This window comes from Falco cherrug, chromosome 4 (genome assembly GCF_023634085.1).
Source record: "Falco cherrug isolate bFalChe1 chromosome 4, bFalChe1.pri, whole genome shotgun sequence".
Classification (NCBI taxonomy): Eukaryota; Metazoa; Chordata; class Aves; order Falconiformes; family Falconidae; genus Falco; species Falco cherrug.
The window spans coordinates 68,750,527-68,766,630 of NC_073700.1; the positions used below are offsets into that span (position 1 = coordinate 68,750,527).

The 16,104-nt window shown below is 40.3% G+C and overlaps 1 protein-coding gene across 14 annotated transcripts in view; it reads left to right on the top strand.

The window, feature by feature from the left end:
* ABI1 (abl interactor 1) overlaps positions 1–16,007 on the top strand; it is an 81,982-nt gene extending 65,975 nt beyond the window's left edge. For 2 of the 14 annotated variants that reach the window (XM_027809822.2, XM_005442230.4), the window contains 7 exons: positions 455–595; positions 2,782–2,882; positions 4,069–4,149; positions 5,799–5,975; positions 8,880–8,966; positions 13,183–13,368; positions 14,949–16,007. In XM_027809822.2, coding sequence (XP_027665623.1) covers positions 455–595; positions 2,782–2,882; positions 4,069–4,149; positions 5,799–5,975; positions 8,880–8,966; positions 13,183–13,368; positions 14,949–15,124 — 949 coding nt within the window. In that variant the 3' untranslated portion in view covers positions 15,125–16,007. The remainder of the gene's footprint in view (positions 1–454; positions 596–2,781; positions 2,883–4,068; positions 4,150–5,798; positions 5,976–8,879; positions 8,967–13,182; positions 13,369–14,948) is intronic. The other 12 variants (XM_027809816.2, XM_005442233.4, XM_027809815.2 and 9 more) reach the window with 7 other exon arrangements.
* The last annotated feature ends 97 nt before the right edge of the window (positions 16,008–16,104 follow it).

A 16,104-nucleotide genomic window follows, 5' to 3' on the forward strand; every position in this document is an offset into this window, starting at 1 on the left:
CGGTCTTAGTAAGCTGAATAACCAAGAATACTTCTGGAAAGCATTTGGAGGGGAGGGAAAGGGGGGATGGAGGAAATTCTTACAGTGGAAGAGTTTGTCACATGCAGTGTACTGCAAGGTAACCCCAGAATATGATGCAACTGAAACTATTGTATGTTACAGAGTTTAAAGAATATAACTTGGGTGGTAAATTTAGTTTAGGCTTTATTAACCAGTTTATGTGCTGTAGCCCAACTTGTATGGATCTATGTACATAAGAGCACTTCAGGGAGTTGGATGTGACCTGTCTACCCTGCCCAGTGGAATTTGTTTAATGTACTGTAATGTGGGTCACTGTGCAGTGATCTATCAAGAAAACTTTAGAAAACAAATGGCTTCACTACTTTATTAATTTATCCTTTTGATCTTCTGATCCTTTATCTTTCTGTCTTCAAACCTGTTTTTCCTTGACCAGACGAAATACTCCTTACAAAACCCTGGAGCCGGTCAAACCGCCGACAGTCCCCAATGATTACATGACTAGTCCTGCCAGACTGGGCAGTCAGCACAGTCCGGGAAGGACAGCTTCCTTGAACCAGAGACCAAGAACACACAGGTAGAGTGTTTTCTCACTGTAACTCTTTCCTGTCTGGCATGGTAGTGCTTACTGAAGTCAGAAAACTTTTGAAACTTTGTGCCTGTTGCGTTTTTGTGAAAGGCAAAAGGGGAGTTATTCTGCCACTCTGCATTAACAGAATGCACTGTATGCACTGTATTGTTGGCTTCTGTAACACATAGAAGTGTCTTCATACTCTATATAAGTCTCATTGTATCTAGCAACTTCCATAACCATAGGGCTTATTTTATATAATCACTTTATTTTGTTCTGTGGTATTTGTTTCCCAAGAATAAGCAAAACTTCAAAATATATGCAGTTGCGAGGCAGGGTAGTGATGGGTCGTAATGGGTTTATAGCTGCATTATTAAACTTAGCCTAAAATACACTTAGGCTTTTACTTTTTGTTGTTTTCAGGACCACTAATTGCAAAGGGAAATTTCTGTTGATGAGAAACTCTGAAAGAGCAGATTGCTTTCTCTTAGCTAAAACTTAACACTCATTATCAGTGCTAGCATGATAGAAGTAGAAAATAAAACCTATTCACAGAGCAGGTATTGGCATCAGCCAGTTGTTTCCACATGCTTAAGGCTTTGATGAAAGAGTATTGTGTGTTTTGGGTGAGAAGGGAGTTTGAAATGTACCTTTGGGGTTTTTTAATGTATTTTTTTTTCTCAAATTGCAAGACTAGATCTTTTTCTGAGCCTCTTGAGTGAGTTCAGTTTTTTCAATTTGATTTTTATCACAGGCTTCAAACTGCAGGGAAAAAACAGGCAAAAGAAATCAATATAACTAGAAGTAAGAGGTCAGCTTATTTCTTTAGAGAGTTTCTTAATTATTGTTTTTTCCTTTAAATTCCCAGTAGGCAATTAAACGCAGTTGATCACTAACAGTGGTTGAGATGGTATTTTGTACGTGGTAAATCATGAAATACTGTCAGAATGAAATAACTTCTAAATCTGTCTGCAACGAAGATCTTGTTAATCTGTTTAGCTGGCTACTGTGAATGCTCCCTACTCTTGTCTGACAAGATCTTTTATGTAGGCTGCAGTTAGAGATTCAGCTGCAGCCATGGTGACAAGATCAAGGTCTTCAGCAGACAGAAAATTTTGAAGGAATTATTTTGGCTTCCATTTCAGATCACTGATATTCTTTTGTGTAACAGTGTTATTTTCTTTAGATATATTTGAATGATTTGTGCTTGACTCCTGACAGCACTGATTTGTGGCTACCCAGGAATATTAAATAAACTGTAACATCACTGAGTACTTTTTAATTAACATGGATGGGTTAAATGGTGTTTTGGCTTCAAAGCATCTTGACTACTTAGTTCCCTTTATATTACTCATTTAATCCATGTAAATTCAAGCCTTGGCCTAAGGAGTGCTCTTGGAAGGAATAAGGACAGATTCTGTCTGAATCTTTATTCTGTTTCAGCTCCCTCAATGAAAAGAAGTGTTACGGCCTCCAAAGGCGCGTGTAGAAATGTTATCCAGTGGTTCACTAGAAGTATGTTCTGTAAAAATCTGTATTGCTGGCCTCTAATTTGTGTATCATATAAGAGTACTTAAACAAATTATGACCTGGCTGCACTGTTGCCTTTCAGACTACCTTAGAAAGAGATTTCTCATAGACAAAAAGTGTGGGCAGGGGGGAGTGTTAGATATACAGAAAATTACCCACATCATACGCCACACTGCACCCCACCCTAATTGATTTATCATGGCTGTCCTCAGTTAAAAAGTCCTCAATCTGAACTTTGCTTCTGATTAGAGGAAATGATCCTTCAGCTGACAGTACAAATAATCTTAATTATTTATGGTTTGGGCATGAACTCTTCCATCCCCAGCTTATTACCTTGAATTATTACAAGGCCCCTGAACTATTCCTGCAGTTGTTACTCTATTGCCTAGAACTGCTATGGTTGCTTACCTTTTTATTTTTTAAAGCATTTAATTAGATGTTTTATGCGTAGTGATGTTTATCAGCTTAGCTAATTCCATTTATTAGAAGTGTAATCCAGACTTGATTAGCTGTATGTAATTGTAGGTAGAGCCAGGCATTTTACAGGGGATTTTTCAACAGTCTATAATTGAGTTAGGCTAGCAGGGCTCCCACATGGAGCATGACTGTTGACAGGCCTTTGTAGGAAATGATGTGCTAATACTTGTGTTTGTCTTTTGCAGCGGTAGTAGTGGAGGAAGTGGCAGTCGAGAGAATAGTGGAAGCAGCAGTATTGGCATTCCCATTGCCGTGCCTACGCCTTCACCGCCAACCATTGGACCAGGTATGTGGGTCTCTTCCCATGTTAACTTAAGGCTATAATGTCAGTTGTTTGTGTTTGTGGTGGGATTTTGACTGAATACGATGGGGTAAAAACTGTCCTGAAGCTCAGTCCTCATCAGGAAACCTCTTATGAGTGCTGGAGGACATCTATGAAGTTTCTATTTCTTTATGAAAAGTATGTGCAGAACAATCACTTATAGAATAGCAGATGGTTAAAACACCTTTGTCGGTCCATGTTTTTACAAGATAATCAAGGTGGGGGAGGGAATAGGAGGAGAGTGGTGTATCCTTTTAAAGTTTAAATATATTTTTAAATGCCTGTCTACAGTTTGGCATTTCTGGATGCCCTGAGAAGCAGCAGCAACTATGTACGTGTTTGATGGGAAATGTTGTCTTCTAAAATAACTTGCTACCTTTACCATGTGCCAGTGATGGCATGCACAAGTTCTTTTTTTAAATTAAAGTCTTTACTGCAAATAAAGCACAGAAGATGACCTATGAAAACACTGCTAGTAGTAAAATTCAGGTTTATCCACCAGTGTTGGCTATGCTATGATTACAGTCTGAAGTTGCTGAGGTGTGATGGAGATCAAGAGGCAGGAGAACTAGTGTGTACAGGGTAGCACAGCAATAAAAAGAGAACCATGCAGGATCTCTCAGCATCAAAAGCATACTCCCTTATCTTCAAGAATGATGGTGAGAATGTGTGGGATCTTTATTATAAGCTGGCAGGATTTTTATCTTGCTAGTAAACCAACTCAGTTACTTGTTTACTATCTGTGTCTTTTGTAAGCACATAAAACTAATTTGCACAAGAAAACAGTGGAGTCCTGGTGTAATGTAATTTTGCTATTGCTCCTCTTACATCTCTGTTCCTTGGATGACAAGTCTTCGCTTTCTTATGCACATATAGGCTAGGCTTTCCTTTCCCAAGTGTTTCTGATCCTGCAATGGTACAGATAGGCATGAAATCTTACTATCACCTGTCATCCCATAAAAATCAATGGGAATAAAGATCTGCAGGTACAGAACCTTGTGTAGGTTCTGTAGATCAGGGCCTGGGTTTGTATCAGTTGACCGCAGTTGAATTTCTATATTTATTTGGGAAGCCTATCAAATGCCGGTGCTTTTCTTATTTTTATTTTTTTTTAATATGGCCTAATTGGGAATATAAACTATTTTATTAGCACACATTTCTGTTCCTTCTCCTCCTGGAGCCCCGCCAGCACCACCACTGCCACCACCTCTCCCGATGGGCAGTCTGATAGGTGAGACTTGTGTAATGCTGAAGTGATTGCAGTCATGCTGCATAATCAATAATCATCTCTTCCTAATGGACTTTGTAAGGGTGCTTTTTCTTTTGTAGTGGGGTCTACATGATTTTAGTATAAAAATCAGTTCTGGAATTATTTTTTGTTTGTTTTTTTAAAAAAATCTAATCTCCACTAATTTTCTGTGGTTAAAGCCTCTGAAGGTAGCGGCTGCCAGTTGCTTGAAAACTCTGTTCCCAATAAAGCTAAGATCCAATTATTTTCATTTATAAGAGCTCAAAATTAGCTTGAATATATTGCTGTTTTGCTGTGTCATTCCTGCAGCTGAAACTAAGCCACAACGGTGTGCTCTGGCTTAAAAATGTTAGCTGATTTGTAGGGTGATGGATGTATTCTATCCTGTGGGTGTAAGGTGACTGAAAAGCAGAAGCGTCTGTCACAGTGGCTTGGGCTTGATTCTGTGATGCTGCAGGCAGGTGGCAAACTGGGAGACTTGAGGATACGAACTAACAATTCTTGAAAATTTGCTTCAGGCATTACATATAGCTGTTAGGATGGGATCTAAAAGTAGTACTTTTCAAAACAGGCAGGAAAAAGATAGCCCACCCTTTCCTATCACACTGTTTTGATGACAGAATTCATTGATTGTGCTACGGGAACTAGCTTTGGAGGCTTTGACCCACATAACCCTTTGCACTTTCCCTTACTGAAGTGTTAAGTGAAAGTGACTTTGGATAGTTTACGGCACTGCAAACTTCTGATCACACAATGTTTGTGTATATATGCGTGTGTGTGCATTTTTGTATATATTTTTATATATTTATATAAGATATATACATATGTATATAAAAGCACAAAACAGTTTACTGCAAAACAGTTTTTGCATTCAAAAATTGCGTTGATCCATGTGACCTCAACATGTGAGATTCATTAGTTTGCAAGGTGTGATTCTCTTCTCTGTCTGTTAGAGGTGAATCCACAAGGGAACTTAAATTGTTTTATTAACCTTGAAGTTTGTGCAGCAAGCGTGTGGAAGGTAAAAATGGGTGTCCATCCTGAAAAATGAGTGACATGTCTTTCTGTCAAGCTGGCATTGGTGATTCTGATTTGTTAGTACAAATTCTATCAATACAAAAGCACAACTAGCAAATATGATTGATAAATGTGCTGAGTGTCTGAAGGTCATGACGTTTGTTTTACTGTTTTGTTATGTTACTGTGTCTTTTTATATTGGATTGGAGACACGTTCTGGTTCACAATGGAAAACATTTGCTTTGAGCAGAATGTGGATATTTTTTTTTCTGCGCGCTTTTTAATAAAGGGTATTGCATGTAGAATAGTTGAGATATGCTTAAGAGTTGGAAGCTGATTCAGTTTCACTGTCCAATTCAGTCTCTCAAATTAGTTCCCAGCATTTCTCAAATGCCCTTTATGAGTGTTGGTTTATGTCCTATGTGTTTTTTCTCATTATTTATTATAACAGGATGTTTGATTTCTGTTAATCTCCTGTTACTTGCCTTAAAGTATTGGAGACCTGTAATCAAGTATTTCCCATGTTCTGGGCTTTTTTTCTATATTCTGCATTCTATCCCAAGTAATGCTCTGCTTAAGTCTTTTCCTTGGTTCCTCTGGCTAATGCTTTTCAGCTGCTCCTGGTTCAGCTCCTGGTTCCCAGTATGGCACAATGACCAGGCAAATCTCGCGACACAACTCTACCACTTCTTCAGCATCTTCTGGTGGATACAGACGGAATCCTTCTGTGACTGCCCCATTTTCTGCTCAACCTCATGTTAATGGCGGGCCTCTTTATTCTCAAAATTCAAGTAAGCTTCTGAGCTGTGAAATCACATACTGTTTTGAGCAAAACGATTGTAAAAGCATGCATGGCATTTTAATTCATTTATGAAGAACATCAATCAGATTACTGCTTTCTTTCCTAAAATAGAAGGAAAAACAAACAAGAAAAACCATATTGAAGTTGTACAGTGATTGCGCTATATGCAATTATACTGTTTTCCCCTCTGACTTGTTTGCTGTTACTCATGACAAGAAATTATTATGATTGCCTACCTAATTATAGGCACATTATACTTAGCATTTCAGGTGTGCTTGGAGAACACGAACTAAAACCAGATTTTTTTTGCAGGAAACCTAACATGGTTGTAGTACCGTCTCTCCACTACTGGGCTAGTGGCAAGAGAGTACTGTCAGAGCACAATGCTCAAGGGCTCATGTAACAACCTTTTCCCATTACACAGTTCCTCCCTGTCTCTGTCTCTTCCCTAAATCCTTTCCTGATTCCAGCTTTCTCCTTTGTTCTTAGTTTCAAGCTTGACTGTTAAAAAAGAGCTCAGTCTCTCTCTTTTTAGCACTCTTCCTCTGTGCTTCCACACTAGTAGTAGTATAGATGGAGATGAATGAGGGGAGGAATGGGTGCCATGGACAAGTGAGCAGGTTTTAGTCAGCAGCATCCTGCCTACCTACCCAACAGGGCAAACAAAGTTCACCGCAGGAAGATCTGCAAAATAAGGATCTACTAGAGTGTTGGCAGAAAGCCATTTCTATCAGGAAACCTCTTCCCTGCTGTTTCCATAAATTTTGACCAGATACACATAGAGGAGCGATAGTCCTCTAATATTTCTGGTGGTGGTCTTCGGTGATCCAACTCTTCAAACTTCAGAGGGATATTTCTTTTAAAAAGGAATGTTGACGTTTGGGCAGAAGATCACTTTGGACCAGTGTTTGCTGTTGTGTACTTACTTTTAAAGAAAGAATGCGTATAATGTTTGAGACACTAAGGTGAAGAGTTTTCTCAGTGGTTTAGAAGCATTACATTTATTGGAAAGCATTTTTATATGCAGACACAGTACGTATTTTCTGCCCCCCACCCCCATCCTGATGCTTTTCCTTCTCTCTCTCACTCATACTGGCCCTTCGTTCTCCTCCACGCTCTCATTCCCTCAAATTAGTTCACCATAACAACAGAAACTCCTTCCTGTTTGAACAGTTGTGTTCTGTTGAATAAACATGGCTTTACTTCTGGAAATAGTTCAGCTGTCTCAAATGCTCTGCACACCCGTTTCTGAACATTTACATTTGTCCAAAGCAATTTTTTGCTCAAATGCAGGTGCTGTTCCTTAATCCAGCCTCTCTGGTGTTTTCAAAATACTGATTGCCGGGTTTTAAACAGTATTTTGATGGGTGTGTTTTTCTACTTTAAACTGTTTTCCTCTGTTTCTGTGACTGGTGATTTTTTTAAATTATTTTTTAATGCTATTGTCTTGACATTAGATCCAGGTCCCATGTTTCCTTAAGGTTTTACTTTTCATGCTAACAAATACTCTGTTTTTTCATAGATGTTCACTTCAATTTTGTGAGAAACCTGTTTGTTCTCCCTCTTTTATTGATCATTTCTCCCATACAGTTTATTTGGTTATTGGTTTTGTAATGAACTAAATGCTCCATTTTATTCATCAAACATTAATCTTAGTTATGGCTTTATTTAAAACTGTTGCTTACTTGGAAGTACAGAACCTCTTTCAAACTTGGCTCCAACTAGATTACCCTGCTGAATTCCCACCTTCACAGGAATTTCTCTGCTTCAGTGCAGGAGAAATTCCACTGAGAAAGGGGCACGGTATAAACCAATGAGTTGATGTTTTGTGGGGTTTTTTTCTTTCTTTTTTTTTTTTTTTTTTCCCCTCTCTCCCTGACACTTCACGGGGAGATGTCCTGTCAGAGCTGGCACTTAGGGCAGAATGGCATGCCCTGCTGCTACCATGCCGCTTTCCTGCCTGAGAGGGAAGAGTTGGACATCTCAGCTGTCAGCCCAGCATCTCTGACCACTGGTGATATGTGTCTTGCATCTTATTACTTGTCCAGTAGGTACATACTTCAGAGAAGATGACCTTGCAAGTGCTTCTGGGGAGCCCTGTGCGCTAGCATAGCCAGCTGTAGCTGTTGAAGCCTTTGCCAGCCTCTTAGGTTGCTGAGCGCCTTCTAACCACAGACAATAATTAAAAAATAAAGCTCCATTCTGCTCTAAACCCACCTGGTTTTCCTACCAACAAGCAAGAAGGGTCTGTTTTTTGTGTAAAACAAACACATAGAAAGCCAACGCACAGCCCCCCTACCCCAGCAGAACAAAATGAGGGGCAGTGCTGTGTGCTACGACTGTGAGGTGTTGGTGTTGCAGCACTGCTTCCCTTGTAAAGTAGTTGTCTTTGTCTCAGTGCTGCTTAGCCGCACTTGATGCAGCACTCTACTCTCACGTTAGAGGAGGAGTCCAGAATCCTGCAAAACATCAGCTCAGTTTGTAGTAGTGTACTTTTAATAGGTTAACTACAAAATTTAAGTAATCCTTATTTGGCAGTAAGACGAAAGCTCAGTTTTGTGTGCTCCCCAAGTGAAGTGGAGCAAGTCCCTTCACATGCGCAACCGGTGAGCTTCCAGACACACAGCCCGCACTCAGCGTTTTATTCAGCTGGACGCAGGGGCATGCTTCACTTTTTGAGCCTCCACTGGCTAATCACGAATTCAGCCTTGTTGGAAACACAAGCTTGAAGAAGGTTCTTACATGTGTGTGTTCTTGTTGTTCTTTACATACTTTGTTTTGTGGTCCTCGTTACTGACGACTGCTTTTGTTTGTTTCCTTTTTTCTTTCTTTTTTTTTTTTTTTTCCTTTGTCTGTTTGACTTTCCCTGATACGGTGTGTGTGTTGCTACCAGTTTCTATTGCTCCACCCCCTCCCCCTATGCCTCAGTTGACTCCACAGATACCTCTCACAGGCTTCGTGGCCAGGGTGCAGGAAAACAGTAAGTTTGGACAAGCTGAGCTGTTAAAGGGTAGAGCCTACTTTCTTCTAGCATGCATGGCTGGCAAGTCAGACTCTTATTTTGTTTCCTTTTCCAGAAGCTAATACCATCTTGCATTCTAGTGTCAATATGCTATTGGAGCTGAAGGGCACACTCTTCAATATTTTATAACACGTGCATGATTATTACTGACCCATTTAAGTTCTGAACTGCAAATTTATTATAGAAATACAGTGTGAAATACGTGGCATATGCTTGATGTGAACATAGAAATGTATCTTAATTAAAAATATTAATTTCATGTTGAATCATCCTGCCTGAAGCTTTTTCACGAGGGATAATTGATTAGTTTTTGTTAGAAAGGCTTATGTAGACTGTAAAAATGTGTGCTGTCTAACCAGTGATTGTAATACTGTAGTAGTTTTCAGGAAGCTGTACAGTCAATTGAAAAAGTGCCGTCTTAGGATCTGCCATTACAAAGGAGCTTGTAAGGTTTTTCTCCTCTCAGCAGCTTTTCCTTCTCTATTTCTTTGTGTTCTCTAGCCAGATTTCCCTACTGAGCTTCTTGCAGCATAGCTCTGCATGTTAGGTTTGTGAGAGAGATGCTCCCTGGTATGATCTGTGCTGTAAGGTGTTTTATACCGGTAATTCTGCTTTTACCGTTACTGCTTGATTCATTTCAGGTGAGTGTTACTGTCCCAAATACTAGCGCAGGTGTAAAGCTCTGTTGCTGATCAGGGGACATCTTTGCTGTAGGAGTACGTTGCAGTTCTGTAAACAACAGAATGAATGCAATGTGTATAGAGCATGAAGTAAATATAAAAATGTTTTTAAATGGGAGCCTTAATGAAGTTCATTAGGACCTCGTGCTACTAGCACATCGTAGCTGTATAGCTCAGTCGTACATTTAGGGGCCTCAGACCTGACAAGTGCTGCTGTTCAGCTTCCCGTTAGAGCTTTTAAGTGGTCATGTTCTGAGCATTCCCCTAGAGACAGGAGGCATCTCTCTGATTCTCATTCCAAAAGAAGGTATTTTGGTGTTGTGGTGTAGAACACCACAACAAGAAGAAGGTAAATAATTAGAATCATGTTGATGTGGAATAGTATGCCACAAAATTGTGTTGATGAACCTTTCCAAAAATTCAAAGTGTAGAGGTATACCTACTGAAGATGGAAGTTACAGAATGTCTTCACTTGCAGATAAACTTAATAAAATTGACACCTGCTTCTGAATTGTTCCAAGTATTGTCCTCCTGGAGATAACACAGCCCTTGGGAGAGTGGAGGTGAAAGGGACAGACTTACTTGCGTGCGTGACAACAAAGTGCAAGCTGACTTGTAAATGAGATTGCAGCAAAAACAGCTGAAGCTTGAAATCTGGTCTTAGGAATTGTTCTTTTTATTTTCTTTCTTGTAACAAACGGTCCCTTGGGTTTGAAAGTTACATAACGGGTATGGCTTTGAGCTGCCGCTGCCTCATCTTGGAGGCAGGGGTGTGTGTGGCAGTCTGCGCATACCTTCAGCAAAACTGGTGTTTGGGGCCGTTGCGTTTTAGTATTGTGTGCTAGACATTCATCTGCCTCATTTTCTGCAAGGAGTCTACAAGGGAGTGGCGTTAGGGAGATGTGGGTAGGCTTGTCTTTTCCTTGTCATAAAGATCGGTGGGTTTGGAAAGCAACATCCTCTGCTCTGTAGAATTCCTTCAGAGGACAGCGACGGAGGGCTTAGAAACTATGCAATGCCTACTTTTTTTCCTGCGCCCTGTGCCCAGACTGTGAGTATCTCCTTCAGAGAGGATTTCCAGTGTGTCCAGTGCCCAGGGACAACTGATTGAATGTAAATTGCTATACTGTCACATTGTGCTTTCAAAAGAAAGTCTGCTGGTCCCCATCTAAAGAACAGGGATGTGAGTACGTACGAGAGAAGATATCTCCATTTGGAGCTGTATAAATACTGGTCCTTTTACCCTTTTTCATTTAATGTGGTTTTCTGTGCCTCTTTTTCCCCCTCCCCTAGGGAAAGTAATGCTGTTCTAGTTTGCCAATTTTAAGTTCAGAACCAGAAGTCTAGGTTAAAATCCAAGAGGCAGGAAGATACTTCCATGGGGTGGCACTTGTCTAATTCTCTGTTCCATTCTCTCCCCTTGTTTAAATGTGAAGATGAATCGTTTTAAGTGTTTCCCATATAGCGTGCAGTTTCTGCACTGCGTCTCAGTTAGGGTATGTGTTGGCACTTTCACACTTGCATTTCCTGCCTTCTCTTCTTTTCGAATACGCAACTTCACTGTTGAATAAATACAACTTTTTGCATTTCATAAGGTAAGGATTTCTCAAGATCTCAAAGGATTGTTGTTTCAGTACTGGGGTTTTTTTGTGGGTTAAGACGGAAGTTAAGGGGAAAAATACATTTTGTGAAAGATGTGCCGAAACTACTGCACAAAACCAATCCATTCATGAACAGTGTTGTCGTGTGTCTATGGTGGATTAATGAAGCCTGCCTGTGAGCGCCATTCAGTAACATCGGCAAGACGTAGCGTTCACTCGGCCAAAGACTTTGTTAGTCCGTCTCCTAGTGACATAAATGGGCTTCTGTATGGGGGAGGAATCACGAATACAGTGGCTGCCAGTCTTACTGGTAGAGAGAGCGGTGGGGTGCACAGCTCAGCTGGTCAAGTTGAAGAGGAGCTGGGCTTGCAGGTGAAGAATAGAATTAGCTCTTCAAGGGGTAGAGAGCAGGCTGGGTGCCAGAGCTGAGGCAGCCTCTGCCCCTTCCCAGCAGGAGCTTTGGCTTCCCCTATACCAGCGCAGCTGTTCTGAGCCAGCTAGGACATGGAGTTATGCTCAAGCCCCTTGTCAGGGGCATGTGGCTGAAGAGCAAAGGTTAGTCACTGCTGGAGTAGCGGCCAGGCAAAAATAAAGAGCGTTAAAGCAAACGGAAACTCTATTACTAATCTCCAATGCCACTATAACTAGCAGTAGCTCAAGTTTTCACTCAGTGTTGTTCTTTCCTTGCCCCGCAGCTTGGCTTTCTTCTCAAAATTAGTGTAGTGTGCTGGAGCTACATGCTCCGGAGCACATGCCCAGCCTGATGGCTCCTTCCAGTGAAACCCTTTCTAAAGCAGTGGTTTTCAGCCTGTTTTCAATGTGCAGACTCACGAATCTCCTGTAATTAGATCTGAATTGCTATATAACACAGTTTAGTAACAATACGCTCCCTTTTAGTAACTTCTGGCTTCATAGTGCTTACATCTAGGTCCATGGGTACTGGACCACAGTTCCCAAGGAATAGAAGAAGTGACTTGATGTCTTGCATCTGAGTGTGCTGTCTCTCTCCTTTGCTGCCAGCTGCTGTGAACGCTACTGAAAACCGATTTGATGAACTGATTTTAAGAGTGATTTGTACCATAATGCCTTTCTCTTTTTCCCTTTCCCAAAGCAACTTGTAATTGTGCTGATTGGAGAATCTCAGGGCAGGGATTTGACATTTTGGATTATACACTTAATTCCTTGAGCACTTTTTTCCCCAAGAGCAACAGCTGCCTGTTGTAGTTTTCCATTTATTAATTGAATTCTGGATGTGTGCACACACACAAGCTAGTCTACAAGATAAGGATCTGTACAAAGCTTTTCTTCTGCAGAAGGATTACTTTGCTTTCTCTTACGTGGTTAAATCTTGGAACGCTAGTCTCTTTCTTCCCTTTTTATGATCCACACCAGATCTTTTTGTCCCCTAAACGCTAGCTCTGAGAGAGCACGAATCCAAGGAAGCAGTTTTCAGAAATAAATTGAGGTGATTGTTATAGACAAAGGATTTGTTAAAAAGTAATGAAGCTGCTGGTCCACTCCAGAGGCCTGTTGCTGCCTGGCTCAGAGGGTGCCACTCGGAGTCCTTCCATAGCTAACCACTGCAGCTAGCCCCTCAGCGCATGGACGTCGGAGCAGGAAGCTTTCCTCCCTGCTGGTGTTCAGCTTATGCCCTGCAGCATGTGCTTTGACTCTAGAAGCATTTATACATAGATCTGACCACTAATAACAAATGTAGTTGTATGTTGTAGCTGTTAATACAAAGCCTCTGCTTCTAATCAGTGCATGGTATTATAGTGCATGCTATGTGTGGTATCCCCCCGCCCCTTTTATTTACAGTGTACAGCCTCAGGTTTGTTTGCATCTCCACACTGTTTTGATTTAAGAAAAAAAATAATCTCCAAACGTTTCTAGTTGCTGATAGCCCGACTCCTCCCCCGCCGCCGCCTCCTGATGAGATGCCTATGTTTGATGACTCTCCTCCTCCTCCACCCCCACCCCCTGTGGATTATGAGGATGAGGAGGCTGCTGTGGTGCAGTACAGCGATCCCTATGCAGATGGAGATCCTGCCTGGGCACCTAAAAACTATATAGAGAAAGGTAAGGGACGCATTGCAACTGTGTGTTACTGCGGTATTGGAGGATTAACGGTGTCTGAAGGGAATGAACAGTTTAGCTTGGGTCTGAAGAAAACAGTCATTGTCCCTGCCAAGTCAGAACTCGAACCATTCTTTTCTTAGTTTGCGTATACACCTAGTGCAATAAAATACAAGCCGGCCAAGGAAGGATTATAAAACACCTTCGTGCATTCTAGAATGGATAGAAAAAAATTCCTTCGTTATGAGAAGCAGATGTAAATCATATGGCTTTCATCTTCACTGAGCTGCTGGACTGTGTCCGTAGCTACCTCAGGATTGCTGGGCAGTCATCTAGAAATCGTGTTGCAAAAAGGCCGGAAAGTTGGAGCTGTATTTATCCCATCGAACTAGATAGCTAGAGTGGATCATTAGACTTTCAGCTATGAAATGTAGTGAGGCTTCCTTGGAGACTTACCAGTGGCTCTAGATCAGCAGAGTATAAACTGTGCTTAGGTATGAGCCCATATAGTAAACGTCGTCTTGTGAATAATTGAGATGCTGGTTTCCTGCCTGTAGAGCTGTCTGTGTTTGACAGCGAGCATTCTGTCAACAAGCAGTGTTGCCAGTTCTCTCATGATCTGATAAACTGCATCATTATTTGATAGGCATTAAGACATCAGATTTCTGAGAATATGTATGTAGTAGGTTCTTGGAATTCATAAAACTGATCAATTGCATAAATCCATGCTAACTGTTTTGAGAAGGGTAAGGCTGTGATGTCCCAAGTTTGTGTATTCATAGTGGTAGTTTCTAATTCCAGTATTACTGGTAGTGACATTCACTTCCCTTGGGGGGATCTCTGCTTTGTTAAATTGCGCATAATGAGCTAGAGGTTGGTAAGAGTAATGCATTCACCAAGCAGGTACTGAAAAGTAGCTGATGTTGCTTCTCCTTTGTCCTAAAGTAACTCCTATACTTGCACACGTTGCAGCTCCTTGAAAAGTAATGCCAAAACTTCTTATCCCATAGAAGCTCTGTAGCAAAGACCGTCCATTTCTCTACGGTGGCTTTAAGCAGCTATGTTTACAACATCGTATGCTGAAGTACATGCTAGATAGCTGCAGGGGCCATAGTGTAGAAATTTTTTTTTTCCCCTGTTGGTCCGTTCCTACAGAATGAATTTTTAAATTTTTGTTATTTTTTTTTAGGCTTTTTCTAATCAAGAGATCCCTATACAGGGATCTATATACCTTTGAGATAATCTGACCAGAAATGACTGCCACACTCATGGAGCCAGTTATTTCATAGTTCAGCTCTGAAGTGTCTATAAGCTCCACTTCACTGTGTCGCAGTCAACTGTACCTCTCTGCCAACAGTTTGAGTGTTCAGTGTAGTGACCACCCACTTCTTACTGGTAGCTAATGTTGCAAGAAAAGTGAAATTTCATTTTCTGGACTTAATTGTCAACAGGGAAAGCATGTGAATCCATTATGGAGAATCCCAGGGCAGCAAGCTAGTCATTTAAAAAATAACTGTACTTCAAAAAATGTTAATGCTGACGTTATTAATAAAATGTTAAACATGTCCCTGTTCAATCCACAGTTGTTGCTATATATGACTATACAAAGGACAAAGACGATGAGCTGTCATTTATGGAGGGTGCAATCATTTATGTGATAAAGAAGAATGATGACGGCTGGTATGAAGGAGTTTGCAATCGAGTAACTGGCTTGTTTCCTGGGAATTATGTTGAATCAATCATGCACTATGCTGATTAAAATCCTTTGCTTTTTAAAGCTGGGTCTTGTATTCAGTCATACCATGATTATTTACAAGGGGTAACTAAAAGCTAACAGAATTGTCTTAATATACTTTAAGAAAAAAAATAAAAAATGTGCCCATTTCTTTAGGCCATACTGTTTTAATGGTATGATTGAATGTCCATCTCTCTAAGTCTCTGGAGACAGTATGTCTTACCTGATGGCAATTTGTAAAACAAGCAACTGTCTATAACTGGTTATACTTATTTACTTATGCATTGTTAATTTTATGACCAGCCTAAATATTCTGGGGAAGTAGGGTATAATATTTAATGAACCATGATCAGATTGTGCCATTACATTTTTCAGTACAGCATGGTAACTAACACTACGTTAGACTAACATATTAAAATCTGGATGAGAAGTTTAATGTTAGTGCTGGTCATATTACTTTTTGTTTAGACTCTTTGCTCATTCTTGAACTATATTTGTTTAAAGCATGCATACAAACTTATGTATTGAAATATACTTTTTTAAAAATCCAAGATGCTTCCAATTGTTGTAATCTTTACCTGGAGTATTCTCACTAAAGTCTATTACAATGAGTTGTTTGGGTCTAAGGTGTCCATGTGAATCAAAAAATGGGTGGTCTTATGTATGTGTAATTTGTACCCAAGTTTTTTTAATGAGTAAATTTACATTATGACTTTTTCCATTCATAAATATATAAGTGAACCAAAGGTCTTGTCCATTACTTTGTTGGTTGGCTTGGCAAAGAAGTTTGGAATGCTAACGTAGCGAAACCATGGCTGTGTTATCCCAGGCAATGTACTAAAAGCAAATGTTTGTAATGTGACTTTATCACTGACAGAGGGCAAATAAATTAGATATGAAACCTGAATTACACATTTATACATACTCTTAAAAGTTCTTTTCTTCCAGAATTCATTTTAGCAAGGCTTCTTGATTGAATCTAGTTACCTAGATGCAGTATGTTG